This window comes from Myodes glareolus, chromosome 5 (assembly GCF_982192425.1).
Source record: "Myodes glareolus chromosome 5, mMyoGla1.1, whole genome shotgun sequence".
Taxonomy (NCBI): domain Eukaryota; kingdom Metazoa; phylum Chordata; class Mammalia; order Rodentia; family Cricetidae; genus Myodes; species Myodes glareolus.
Window position 1 is genome coordinate 21,934,211 of NC_142030.1, and position 14,536 is coordinate 21,948,746.

General features: G+C 46.7%; 1 protein-coding gene across 1 annotated transcript; it reads left to right on the top strand.

The window, feature by feature from the left end:
• Nucleotides 1–11,484: 11,484 nt before the first annotated feature.
• On the top strand, nucleotides 11,485–13,541 carry Dusp23 (dual specificity phosphatase 23). Its single transcript, XM_048448859.3, has 2 exons — nucleotides 11,485–11,875; nucleotides 12,628–13,541. Exons 1-2 carry the CDS (start codon nucleotides 11,609–11,611, stop codon nucleotides 12,811–12,813), a joined length of 453 nt encoding a protein of 150 aa, XP_048304816.1. The 5' UTR covers nucleotides 11,485–11,608; the 3' UTR covers nucleotides 12,814–13,541.
• Nucleotides 13,542–14,536: the final 995 nt, after the last annotated feature.

Here is a 14,536-nt window from a genome sequence, read left to right on the forward strand (position 1 = left end):
TCAAGAAGCCAGAGGGAGAAATGTATTCAGATACGCAGGCAGCAGGAGCACAGAAAGGGGGGAGGTTTTATATGTGCATCATATACAGAGAGTGGGGAAAAGGTGGCTACCAAAATGTGGCTCTTCAGGAAAGTCTCTTAGAAATGTGACTATCAATGTCATTTATTCCTAAATCTTCTCTATCATAGAGTTGATGCTAAGGTCATTTCCAAAGTCCTCTTCCTTCCCTTGTCTGAATGTCAATGGGAGATGCTCATGTGAGGTGTAAAAGGAAAGAAAGGTGGATATTATTTTCCAGAGGTCAGCAAACAGAAAGAAGACAGGTTCGCAGCATCCAAGTCAGTTTCTTGAGACTCTTCACATCAGTACTGCAGACTGAGATATCTGGTGGGAATTTCCCAGAAGTCTTTGAAATTTACGACGGGATTGTTTGCCGGCAATGATTTTGAGAACATCTCACTTGGGTCTTACAAGCCAAGCTCGTCTATGACCTTTGCAGAGCAGTCTATCCAACAGGTATAGAAACCTCAAACTCTTTGCATTGCTTCCCTTCATACTGGGCAGCAAAGGGTGGCTTCTCTTTGCCTTCTCTCTCTCTCTCTCTCTCTCTCTCTCTCTCTCTCTCTCTCTCTCTCTTTCTCTCTCCCTCTCTCTCTGTCTTTAATGTATTACTTTAATTCTTTTACAATATTTATTTGTATAGTGTGTTGCCTTAGATGTTTTAAATGTATAATAAACATTTCTTGCAGTGCTGGATTGAACCCAGAACCTCGCATGTGCTAGGCGAGCTCTATCACTAAGCCACACCCACTGATCTACAGATACTTATAGAAGCACAAAAGAGGCACACAAGCCCTGAGTGGTAAAGAAATCTTCCTAGGGCACTAGGTTTGCTTCCAGACTAAATACTGGTAGACGTGTAATGGTGCAACAAGCTAAAGTTCAGGAGAGCAGGTGAAGGACACAAAGCAGGACAGAGCTCACTGCTTCTCTGAGGACCCATGCATTGCTGGGTGACGGGGACATACATTGGAACAAGACCGTGTTGTAAGGTGAAGCTGAAGAAAAAAACAAGAACCTCATCCCACAGGGCTTGTGTGTCACTCGACAGGTATACAAGGGGGTCTCTGGAAGGCACATATAGAGTACTAGATGGGTTAAGATCTGTATTCTTATGGGATCGTCAGGGTGACTTAAAGAGGAAATTTGTAGAACCACACTAGAGGAGGTCAGTCCAGAGACCCATAGACATGAAGAGTTAAAGAGGTTCTGGAAAGATGCAATCTGGTGAGAAGATCTGCCCGGAAACAAGGAAGAGGGTGTGGTGTGCTAAGTTGTCATGGTTCCCTCTCTTTCCTTCAAATTGTGGGGAAATGGGGAGCTCATAAATTGGATTACAACTAGTGGCATTTCTGCCGTGCCCGGGATGTTATTAAAAAGTGAAGAGGGCAAGGGTTGATGCTTCAAGAATTCCCCCAGAAAGGAAATCTAGGAACCAAGCCCTTCCTTGGAACAAAAACAGGAAAAAACACATGTACATTTAAGCATATTTTTCTTGGATCTCTTTCTAACTTGTACCTACTGCCAATGGATTGTTCTAACTCGGGCTGATAGGTGTTTCTAATTGACGCTGGGCTTCCATCCAGGCCAGTTAGCTGCCTCTAAGACCCCTCCCTCCCCCGCACCCCCCACCCCATCTCTGCTGCTGCTGCTCTCACCTCCTCTGCCCAAAGACCTGCCTGGTTTCTCAGGTCTAGAGAGACAATGCCTCATGATCTGCATTACCGCCTTTGTGTCCAGGTTCCGGGTTTTGTGATACCAAAGGTTCCAGGCTAAAGCATGGAACAACAGGGTTCTAGGACAGAGGTGAATATGGAGTCCAAGGGGCTCCCACAGATCAGGGGTGGAGTCTGAGAGTCCAAATTTCTCACAAGTACCATGTAATATCAGTTGTGGGGCAAAACTGTAGAAGCACTAATGGGAAGGAGAAGCACAACTGGGAAGGAGAAGCACAACTGGAAAGGAGAAGCACTACTGAGAAGGAGAAGCAATAACAGGAAGGAGCCTGATGCAGAGCAGGGCTTTGGGAGGCACCAGGTAAAACAGATGTCGCCTGCTGAACTCCACAGATTGACTGTATTTGGTGAATTTTCAATGGAAAATGAACCAGTGTGGTCAACAGCTTTGAAAATCAGAAGGCTTGAAATAAAGTGGAGAGACAAGAAACAGTACATCTATTTAGGATCTACTAGCACTACTGTAGCCAACATATTAAAGATTGGAAAATAAGTAAGAGTGTCTGTTAGTTTGCTGTGGCTGCAGAACCAACTGCTACAAACTTGGTGGCTAAAGAAATATTGATTATGTCACAGTTCTGCAGATTAGAAGTCCAGTTACAAGTTAGCTATATCCTCCACGTGGAATCTCAACAGGCTGACATCAAAGTGCCCACTAGGCTATTAATTCATCTGAGCTTCAAGCACCATGAAGGTAGAAATAGGAGACCCCCACCAAGATGGCTTTCACAGCAGAAGTGACTGTTGCCCGAGTATTCCCTCTTGATCCTGCCCTCCCCTGCCTTTGCTGAGCAGTTTTAAAGACATTAAAGCCTGCCCCTCCCATCTACTTCCCTATCTCCAGCTCCCACAATAACATCCAACAGAAGGCAGTATCCTCCAACATCCCAACTTATAAAGATCTTAAATGCAAAAATACAAGAAATCAACTAGCAAATTGTGAGCTTTCAGCAAGGGAACGCTTTGAATCAGTACACAAATCACATATTTTCAACAAGACAGAGAAAGAGAGAGAGAGAAAGAAGAAAAAGCTATCAGTGCCATCTGGTGGAAAGACCTATATTAAAATGTCCAAGGTGATCTGACCACACCCGGACCATTTCAGACCTCTACATCCTCTGACGACACACAGCCTGTAGACTCCAGGGCAGCATCAGCAATAGTTTATAGGGAAAGTGTCTGGTTAGGAGCAACTGTGTTCTAACTGTTCACATCCTGTATACAGCCAGTGGTAATTTATATGTCATCCCTAGCTGTCCAAATACTGTATAAGCTTTACCTCCAACACCACACACATCACACACACCACACACACACACACACACACACACACATACACACACACATACACACACACACACACACACACACACATACACACACACACACACACTATCTTTACCCAAACTACTCTCGTAGGTTACTTTACATGTAGTTCCCCAAATATAAAAATTTTGCATTAACCTCTCACAAAATCCACTCATAACACAATTGCTACTAGTGGTACCTTTCCCTTGCTTTTATTTTCATTCTTGTATTTATTGGAAGCAGGATGTGACCTGCCCTGCTGAAAAAGGTACCGAGCCATGTGGCTAACATAGATAAGAATAATGGGTTAATATAAGTTATCAGAGCTAATATGAAGCCTGAGCTAATGGGCCAATCAGTTTATAGCTTATGGAGACTCTCTGTGTGATTTTCTTTGGGGCCAAAAGGCTGTGGGACCTGGTGGGAAGACAGAAATCCCAACAAGCAGGCCCTCATGTTACAAAATGGCCCCAACGTGTGGACAACTGCATCCACATTAAACCTGAGAAAGCTTGGGAAGTAATTCTAGACAGAAAAGAATAAAGTGTGGCTTCTTGGTAGCAGCAATTTCATGGATCCGTTCCGCTTGCTAGAGGTAAGCACTCTCATTTAAGAGAGGCTTCCTGACTCAGCTTTAGCTATAAAACCTTGCAGCTCTTTAAGAGGTTCTGCCACGAAACACTTAAATAGAGTTGATAAAAGCTGACCACATGCTTTTTGGTTTTCAGTGATAGCAGGGAAAAAGCTGTACCATTTTAAAATGCCAGCTTTCTGGGCCGTCCTGCCAGGGCAAACTCTGACTCTTTGAGGCAGGAGGTCTGGCTACAGAGAAAGAATTTGAGTATTGTTTGTGGACACACTGTTGCAGTTTGATTGCTGGCAAGTACCTGGCAATGCCATAGAGTTGCGGCAATAAACGTGGCTCCAGCCAGTACCTCCACCATGAGGCTAGAATCTCAGAAAGCTAAGAAATGAGATGGATCCAGCCATGAAAGCCACAGTTTTAATCCTCTCTGTATTGCTTAGCAAATTAAAGACTTGTGTGGTCAGGAAAAAAAAAGAGAGAACTATACAATAAAGAGAGAGTCAAAGATGAAGAAAATCTCTAAAAGGTTTACAGCGTGTTAAAAATACACGCAGGCTAAAGGTTAAAGTCCTTAAAATATAAAAGAGAGTAGTTGGGTGTGGTGGTACACACCTTTAATCCCAGCACTTGGGAGGCAGAGACAGGTGAATGGGCCTCTGTGAGTTCAAGGACAGCCTGGTCTACAGAGTGAGTTCCAGGATAAGATACACAGAAACCCTGTCTCAAAAAGTCAAAAATTAAAAATAAAAGAAATAGAGTTTAAGATAAAACCTTATAAAGATGGAAAACACACGGAGAATCTGGATACTGTATGTTGTTACGCTCTCGTTGAATTGTTTGAATGCTGAGGAAGGGGCAACAGCTGTTAAAAGATATTTGCTTATAAATGCTGCTGAATTAATCCAAGATAGGTATTTTGGGAATTACCTTGACTTCAAAATTGAAGTCAAAGGTATGTTACTTTGGAGAAGAGATTTTGCTTTTGTTTCTACAGAAAATGAGAGGCTGTGGATTCATTTTGAGGTAAGAAAAATCAGGTTTGATCAAGGAAGACCACCTGAGAAATCTCCGCTAGGAACAGATGACCCAGATATCTAAGTTCTACATCCAGAACAAATTCAAGACTGCTGCCTGAGATGATCAAGACTCACGGGATACTCCAGTCAGGACTTGATCATAATTCTAAATTTTCTTTAGGTTCCCATAAGATTATCAGTGCCCCCAACCAGCAGGAAGTAGCCTGGAATACTATGCCCACATTCCCAAAAAATGGACTATGGATATTTTCCTTTGTTTAAAAAAAAAAGAGAAGGAAATGGTGCAGGACAATTCTGTATTGTTTTAAATAACCACTGATTGACCAGTAGCCAGGCAGGAAGTATAGGTGGGACAACCAGACAGGAAGTAGAGGTGAGGCAAGAACAGGAGTATTCTGGGAAAAAAGGAAGCTCTCTCCACAGTCCTCTCCAGACACCAAAGAAGCAGGATGTGACCTGCCCTGCTGAAAAAGGTACGGAGCCATGTGGCTACATAGATAAGAATAATGGGTTAATATAAGTTATAAGAGCTAATACAAAGCCTGAGCTAATGGGCCAATCAGTTTATAACTTATGGAGACCTCTGTGTTATTTTCTTTGGGGCATAACAACTGTGGGAACTGGGCAGGACAGAACCCTGACAACAAGCAGGCCCTCATGTTACAATTGGAAATTCATTTTCCTCTTTCCTTCAAATACTTTTCAAATTCCCCCAATTTTTGATTAAACAGTAAGTATTAATTAACTCAGTTTCTCTGTGTAAGGAACTCAGGACAAGGATGGCTAGATGGTTCAGAGCCAGGAAGGGCATGAGATTACAATCAAGATGTTGTACAAGCCACCTAACTCCTGACTGGGGCTGGGGAGGATCCACTTCTTGAATAGTTAACTCACCAGTTTGACCTCCAGTCAGAGGCTTCCAGTCCTCCTCACAGAGATCACCCTACTTCCTTACAACACGGTAGCTCACTTCTCCACAAGATTTCTCATGACACATCTCCTTCCCAAAGAAGAATAAAGAAAAAAGACAAGTTTTTTGTGGGCAGACCCAGGAAGCTATATACTACCATCCAACAATAGCCAGCCCTAATACTATAGACAAGAATTACCCAAGACATGAGATGCCCACTGAGGGATTCTTGAAGGTCATCTTCCATACAGCCTCTTCTTCACAGGTCCAATTTCCAGATCTTTGGGTCCCAGTATAAAGTTTGCTAACACAAAGGAAACTCAGAACATTTCAGACACAGGCTATTTGTGGTTTAATGATCCTCTGCCTTGATAGGACACAGGGACCCAACTGGAGGAAGCAAGTGTCTGAGTCTCCTTCACCTCCTGTCAGGATCTAGAGCCTTATGGTGGTTTCAGTGAGAAGGGTTCAATATGCTCCTATGTTTGAACACTTGGTCCCAAGTAGTAGGTGGAAGTGTTTGGAAAGGATTTAGGATATGTGACGTTGTTGGAGGAGGTGTATCACTGAGGGAAAGCTATGAGGTTTCAAAGGCCCACACTGAGACCCATTCCCAACCTCCACCAGCTACAACACTCAGGAAAGCAGGCCCTGCATCTCACCAGAGCAACACAGTAGAGCCAACCCTGCTACTGCAGGTGTGGGGAAGCCAGCTCTGAAGTTGTAAGCATGAGAGAGTTGTTCCCACTTCATATCTGGCAGACCAACCCTAGAGCTGCCCAGGCCTGGACCCAAGGGTATGACTTGGCCTGCCACATCATCCATCCCATCTATGATCTGCTAAAGCATGTGAAGGGACCTGACCCGCAGACCCAAAGCTGCAGGATCTCCACAACACAGGACAACAATAGATATCCAGGAGGAGCCCTAATGAGGGCTCAGCATCAATAGGGTAGTAGAAACCAGACCAATGACTCTGCAATGGACAAAGGGGTTCACGGCGACTCACTGTGTCACACTGTAGTTTCCATGATGAGATTTTTAAGTTTTTCCCTTTTTTATTTCATTTTCTTTTATTTTTTTCTTTCCTTTTTTCTCTTACATTTTGTCTTATTTGAGGGGTAATAAGACAAAGGGCAGAGGGCAGAGTCAAAGGGACAGGGAAATGAATGGGATCAAGATACATGATGTAAAAGTGTAACATGAGGGGCCTGCTTGTTTGTTGGGGTTTTCTGTCCTGCCTGGTTCCCACAGCTGTTTAGCCACAAAGAAAATCACACAGAGGACTCCATAAGTTATAAAGCTGATTGGCCCATTAGGTCAGGCTACTTATTAGCTCTTGTAGCTTATATTAACCCATTATTCTTATCTATTTTAGACACCTGGCTCAGTACCTTTTACAGCTGGCAGGTCACATCCTGCTTCCTCAGTAGTCTGGGCTGGACTGGGAGGAATCAACTTCCTCCTTCCCAGAATTCTCCTGTTCTCATTGCATCACTTCTACTTTCTGTCTGGTTGTCCCACCTATACTTCCTGCCTGGCCAATCGGTGTTTATTTAAAACATGATGGACAGATTACAGATAATTCTCCCGCACCATAAAAGATACATAGAGTAAGTACATACACATTATATACATACATACATACACATTCCCATGCCATTCCCAGTCTCTCCCTCCATCCTTTCCTCCACCTCATAAATGGAGAACGAGATGTGAGCTCTCAGCTACACTCCAGGGTTATGCCTGCATGTCCACCTGCCTGTTGGCAGGCTCTCCAACATAACAGTAATGAACTCTGACCCTCTGGGACCACTGTAAGCCCCAAATTAAACTTCTTATTTTATAAGTTATCCTTGTCATGCTATCTTAGCATAGCAAAAGAAAAGCAACTAAGACAGGCATACACACACACACACAAGAATTAAGTCAAAACATCATTATCAACCAGAGGAGGGGTAGTTAGGACATGCTAAAGTCATTCCATTGAGCTTATGAAAGGGCAGAGAACAAAATGTAAAATGGAGAGCATGTCTTTAGAAACGTCTAGTGGTTCCAATCCAAGCTCCTCCCACTACCACCGCCGACTTCTTTCATGCTTGTTATTTTTATTACGCAATTAGCTTTGACTATATATTATCTGATTGTCAGATAATGACAATTGCTTTGGTGAGCAGCTTAGTACTTATTATATATTCTGGGAATAATTATATCTGTGTCTAAATCCCCCCAAGTAAGTCATAAATTCCTTGAAGTAGGAAAATTACTAAAGCTTATTGCTCCCCAAAAACACATCCCTCAGCACACATATACCCATGTACTACCAATACACATATGACAGGGACCGTGCCCATAACGACCAAGAAATATGGCCCTTTTCAAAAATAGTAATTAAATGGAGAATCTCATTCTTAAGGGAGAGACAGGAAAAGGACATCTGCAACATAGAGACCCCCCCTGCAAAAGAGCAAGGTGAGAGGGGGATGGGGGATGGGTGTGGCCAGAGCAAGGTGAGAGGGGGATGGGGGATGGGTGTGGCCAGAGCAAGGTGAGAGGGGGATGGGGGATGGGTGTGGCCAGAGCAAGGTGAGAGGGGGATGGGGGATGGGTGTGGCCAGAGCAAGGTGAGAGGGGGATGGGGGATGGGTGTGGCCAGAGCAAGGTGAGAGGGGGATGGGGGATGGGTGTGGCCACAGTGCTCTGTATGAAACTGCCAAAAAGAAAAGTTCTAAAAGAAATTGCTTTAAGCCTCTTAGGAAAACAAAAGCATAAACTCAAGAAATAGTCAAATTAATAAGGAAAAATGTTCTTTATCTACTTTAATTGGTGGTTGTGTGAATATATACATGTGTAAAAATTCTCTGAAGTGCGTATACGTGGCATGTTTTAGTGTGTGAATTACATTGCAATAAAAAGATGAAGTTTTAAAAGAAGTTGTACATAAAATCCAGCACAGTCCTCCCGCAATTAAAGAACCCACGAACACCCTGGAGACTCAGCGTCTTGGAGTATATCTTGCTGATGCATTCTGCTTACTTTTTTTTCCATCCATTTACTTAACATTTTGAACACCATAATCAGGCTCCAATTAAAATGAAAACATTCAGCAAATCAGTCCTGGTACCAATGAAACCAGGAAACCCGGTTCAACAAAGTAACTCCACAGTGGGAGATGAGAACACGCAGAGCCTAAGTCCTCCTGAGGTCCAGATAACATCACTCTAATCAGAGTGAAGGATTCTGTCGGTGTTATGTCAAGAGCTGACTTGGTTAGTTAGTTGCAGAGGACCTAGTCAGAACCCTGGGAGAGGCTTTTCTTACAGAAACACTCAGCCAAAACAGAAAATTAAATGAGGCCCCTGGCATTGGGACACAGCTGACACAGGGACCCTGAGCCCTGCCCTCCCTGGAAGGAGCAGGCAAGGAGAGGAACGTTTAGGGAGCCAACTGGCCTTTCCATTGGGAAACCTGGGTGGGAATGACAAAGGTGTTTTTAGCCTTGCAGAGACTCAGAGGGGAGAGCACACCGCCATTAGCCTTGCAGAGACTCAGAGAGGAGAGCACACCACCATTAGCCTTGCAGAGACTCACAGGAGAGCACACTGCCAGCAGTTCAGGGGCTGGAGAGAAGAAACAGTCTCCCCAAGAACTCTTCCCACTGGAGAAGACAGGCTTGGAGCTCAATCGCAAGGTGATAAGGGATGGGCACAGAATGCAAAGAGATGAGGGATGGGCACGGAGATATGTGGGAAGTTCTTCCCTGACCAGTGAAAGGAACAGAAGAAGAGAGAAGGCAAAGGACCCCAGAAGTGATGCCCTCACGGAGGCAGTTTCTGGAAGTGTCCCTTCCAGAGGCAGCACAGCCCGATACCATGAAGAACGTCAACGGAGAGAAGTGGGGTGACCGGGTGGCTCACAGGCCACACAGTCAGGAGGAAAACTGGGCAGCTAGGGGTGGAGAACTCTGGGGGCAGTACCAGCCAGGAAATCTTTCCTCGGAACTCTAATGGAGTGAGAGATCTGGCGGCCCCTAACGCCTGGGAGACCAATTGTCTGCATAGGCTGTCCACTTTGGGGAAGGAGAAATCCTCACATTTTGCTGAAGCCATAGGGACAGAGGTGCCATAGGCAGGAATGAAGGCATTCTAGAGACACTTGTGTCCCTCTAATGCTGAAACAAGGACTCCAACATATTGGAATTTCCCCAGGAGTCTCATGCTGGAGTAGGGAAAGGCTGGGAACCTAATGTCTGCTTGATGGGGAACTTGTCTCCCAGCAAGATTTCTTGCCAAGTTCTGACAACTTATCTCCTGGTATGAGAGACAAAAGCAGAGGCTATGGCGATGGGCAGGACCACACCTTGCCCAGGAAAGCTTGGGTATGCACGACTCTTACTCTGAACTTAAACCTAAACCTCGTGCCAGGACCCCAGAGGTAGATTGGGGGAGGGGCCGGACCCCTTTTTCCCTCTAACTAATGCAGCACTGAATAAGCCTCCGCCTGCTCTCGCTGTCGCTCTGTCTATTTAATTTAATTATTTATTTGAGGACAAGCAGTCACGGTTGGCTTGTCATGGCTGCCAAGGCCCAGGGTCTCACCCTAATGACTCTAGAAGCAAAGGAGGGAAGAGCATCTTCACGGCCAGGTGCTGTGCGCTGAGGTCAATGTGTCCTTGGCCAAGCTGACCAACCTCTCTAGGCCTCGGGTCCCTGGAGGACGAAAGGGATACAAAAATAGCATCCACATTTGGTTACTGGAGAAAGCACACAATATGGACAGGGCCCGATACAAGGTTAACACAATAATTCCCACAATTACCTGCAGTCAGATTCGCCGGTACCTCGTTCAAAAGACCAACACGCACTGCTGTGAGCCTAGGGGAGACACAGCTCAGGACAGAGGTCTGCACACACACCGCAAGAACAATACTGATAAACCCTGTCTGACCCAGGCTAGAGTGGCTGAGGGAGCAGGACCTTAAATAAGGAGGTGTCTGAACTGAGAATAAAATTAAGAAAATACCCGGGGTTTTAAACAAGGCGGTGTTTGGAAGGGGGGGGGGCAGTTGTGTGACCAGGATGGCATTTCCTGTTTGATTGTAGGAAAGCATTGTGCTGTTGAAGATTCTAGAGAACCTTATCCTCCTTGGTAACTCAGTTTTCTCATCTCTGAAATGGGGTTGCTTTGACCACCTATCTTGTGACAATTCATTAACATATTAAAAGTGCTTGCACAAACACATACCACGAATCAACTGCTCAGTTATTGTTAGCTCTTATGATGTTGACTGTAATTACCATATGCCATTTCAAGTTGCCACAAAACAGCCCTCCCCCCTATCGCCACGCCCTTTTTTAACAGTCCCAGCAATAGGAAAATGAAAACAATAGCCCTGGACATAGTAATTCCCTCTTACTACAAGAACTCAAGAGGACACCAACAATGACTGCTTAGTCAATTATAAGTGATTACCCACCCACACCTGCGTGCCCAGGCAGAAGTAGTTTTGTCACCTATTTAAACCCTTGTGCATAAACAGTGGCGATTATGCCCTGAAGAGAGACAGGGGCAGCTGGCCCACGGTGCAGTAACTACAGCACACCACCAGGGAGCAGCAGAGTCCAGCCGTAGGCTGTTTTAACTCCAGGAGCAATTAATTTGTCCCAGGTTTCCTTCGTGTATTCGCTCCCAGATGCAAAGATCGAGCTTGTTGTTGATTATCCAACCTATCCACACGGGTCCGGCTCCCGACAGCAGAGCTTCGCTGCTAGACTAGGAGCCGTCTTAGCCCCGCCCCCACTGCTCAGCCAATCCCGGACGGAGGGGAGCGTCACAGGGGCGGGCCCAAGGGACCACGTGGCCAGCTAATGCAAGTGCAGAGCGGGGACCAGAAGCCAGCCCCCAGGGGTGACCAGGTCGCAGAGGCGGAATAGCAAAGGCCAGCCTCACCCTGAGTACCCTCCCCCACGAGATGGGCGTGCAGCCCCCCAACTTCTCCTGGGTGCTCCCGGGCCGGCTAGCCGGGCTGGCGCTCCCGCGGCTACCCGCGCACTACCAGTTCCTGCTGGACCTGGGCGTGCGGCACCTGGTGTCCCTGACGGAGCGTGGACCCCCTCACAGCGACAGCTGTCCGGGCCTCACGCTGCACCGGCTGCGCATCCCTGACTTCTGCCCGCCGGCCCCGGAACAGATCGACCAATTTGTGAAGATCGTGGACGAGGCCAACGCCCGGGGAGAGGTCAGCCCGTGAGCCAAAGCGAGAGGGCGGACCTGGAAGGAACTGAGTGGGCGGGGCCTGGATGGAGGGTGGAGTCAGAAAGGGGGAAGAAGAGGCTGTGGGGCGGGGCGAGGAGGGGTGGGGCGGGGCCAGGTGGGGCCGGGCTGGGCTGGAGTTAGATGGAACCCACCCACTGACCAGAGTCAACTATGCTGCTAGAAGAGAGGGAAGATGATGCCAGGATTCTGGTCGTTTTCTAGAGGGCCACATGTCATGGAGACACACTTATAATTTTAAATTTTATCAGCAGCTACGTTTTAAAAAAAAAATGAAAAGAAGCAGATGGAGTTAATTTTTGCTACTAATCCAATAAGTCAAAAATATTATTTCAACATAGACTCGATATGAACTCAATTATTAATTAATAAGGCATTTCCAGTCTTCTTTACATGCCATCTTCAGAGCCTGGTAAATATTTTACACCCAGTCTCAGTTTGGACTGACACATTTCAGGTAAAAATACCACCACAGGTGGCTGGATGTTCTGTACCGGACAGCACAGGTAGAAGGGGTGAGAGATGCAGGCTGAGAGCCCAACTTGGGAGCCAGCCACTTCAGAGGCCTCCTAGTCACCCAGACGCAAGGACAGTCCTCAACAGCTTTGATGTCACTTATCCTCTGAGGGCCTGCGATTTGTGGGAAGAATGATATGTTTCAGTGGGGACAGGAGGCAGTGCAGGAGGGCACTTGACTCCATGAGTTTCCCTTGACAGGCTGTTGGAGTTCACTGCGCCCTGGGCTTTGGCCGCACTGGCACCATGCTGGCCTGCTACCTGGTGAAGGAACAGGGCTTGGCTGCAGGAGATGCTATCGCTGAGATTCGCCGCCTGCGGCCAGGATCCATTGAGACCTATGAACAGGAGAAAGCCGTTTTTCAGTTCTACCAGCGAACAAAATAAGGGACTCGCCCACTCTCCTGCTGCAGATGGAAGGGAAGTGCACTCAAGTACCTGCATCCTTCAGCTCCCTTTGCCTCCTGCTGGACAGAAGTAGTCTTTCCCTGAAGCCACAACCTGAGTGACAGAGTGGCTGAGACCCCATGAATATGAGTTAATATCTAATAAGAACTCATTTACGCGGCATAGAATTTACATAGCACTCCCAATACATCAACTCCATGTAGCCCTGGGTCATAGAAAATATAAAAACCATTTCTGCTCTTTGGATAGGTGACGAGAGCTCAGAAAGGCTTATGGTCACAATTCTGGAAAACAGAAGTATGGGCCAGGACTGCAACACACACCTTTGTCTCCTTGAAGATGCTGAAATTCTAGGTGCTGGCCCCTGGTCTTATGGTTTCTGGAGAACCGGTCAATGAAGGAGCTCCCAGTCCTTGGCCACCGCGGCTCTACACTCCCACACCAGGAGGGCCCTTGTTGATGTCAGTGTTGTTCCTCTCAGGGTACAGAAGGCTTGGATGTCACAGATCTTCTTCTCCTCTCCCTCCTTCCCTCTCCCCCCCCCCCGAAAGCTGGCCACTCTTATCAGCCTTAGATACACTTAGCTCATCTGTTAAATCCAGCCCCTATGTCATCCCCAACCTCAGGCCCAGGAATGCCGGAACTGCATCTTGGTGGTTAAACAAAGTGGATATTAAGTAATCAAATAAATAACTCCGGGGCTATGACTTTTGGCTGTCTTTCCCAGATGTTGTCTTCTTCTTCACTTCTCCCCTGTTGGATTCCATCCTGCCATTAGCGCCACACTTTGGACTTTCTGAGAGATGCGGTGAACGTCATACATGAGCCCAGTGTACTCATTTATAATGTCAGCCTGAATTCTTGCCCTGTCTTCTGCCATATAGGCTGAGCTGAATGAGGGAAATTCACCCTGAGATACACATGGAGTGCCTGTGTGAATTCAGTGTGTCTGTTAGAGGGGGACGTGACTCAGCAAAGTAAGACATGTTCCTATTCTCAGGGGCCCGGCCTTTCTGGAGATGAGGGGTAATGACAGTCCATTCCCACACAATGGATACTAAAGGCCGTCTCTGCTATTCCAAGCACAGGACAGAGTGGTCAAGGATTCCCCTATAGCCTCCATCTCTTGCATCGAAGACCAGGGCTGTGCCTATGCCATCCCCTCCCAGGACTTCTTTCTCCATCCTCTGCTGCCCCTAACTGAACATTACCCAGCTCACCCTTACACAAAAGGCGTGGTTAAGCAAGAAACATAAGCTGCAGTCACCCAGAATCCTTTCTGTGTCTGATGTGGACTATCCACTCCTTAACTATTGCCTTGGATCCTATCTAGCCCTCCCAGAGGAAACAGATCAGCCAAAGAGAAGAAACTCAAAAGTTCCAGGCGTTTAGCCTGTGATGGAGGAAAAAGGAAGTATATCCTGGCCTTCCTCCCACCATCCACTCTGCCACTCCCACACCTGCCCATGATGCAAGCCAGAACACCCACCACACACAGGGAGTGTGCATGTCTATGTAACGTTTTCCTGGGGAGGGCATGGCCCAGGAAGAGAACGAAAGGCGCATTTCCTCCGCCCTTGCCATTCACTGCAGAGCTTACCCATATGGGGAGGAAATGGGAGGCTGCAGCTGCACCCAGAGTTGCCTCTCCTCACCAGCCCTGATCAGCTGCCCCCCCTCATCCTTTCTGAGGTCTGCTCCT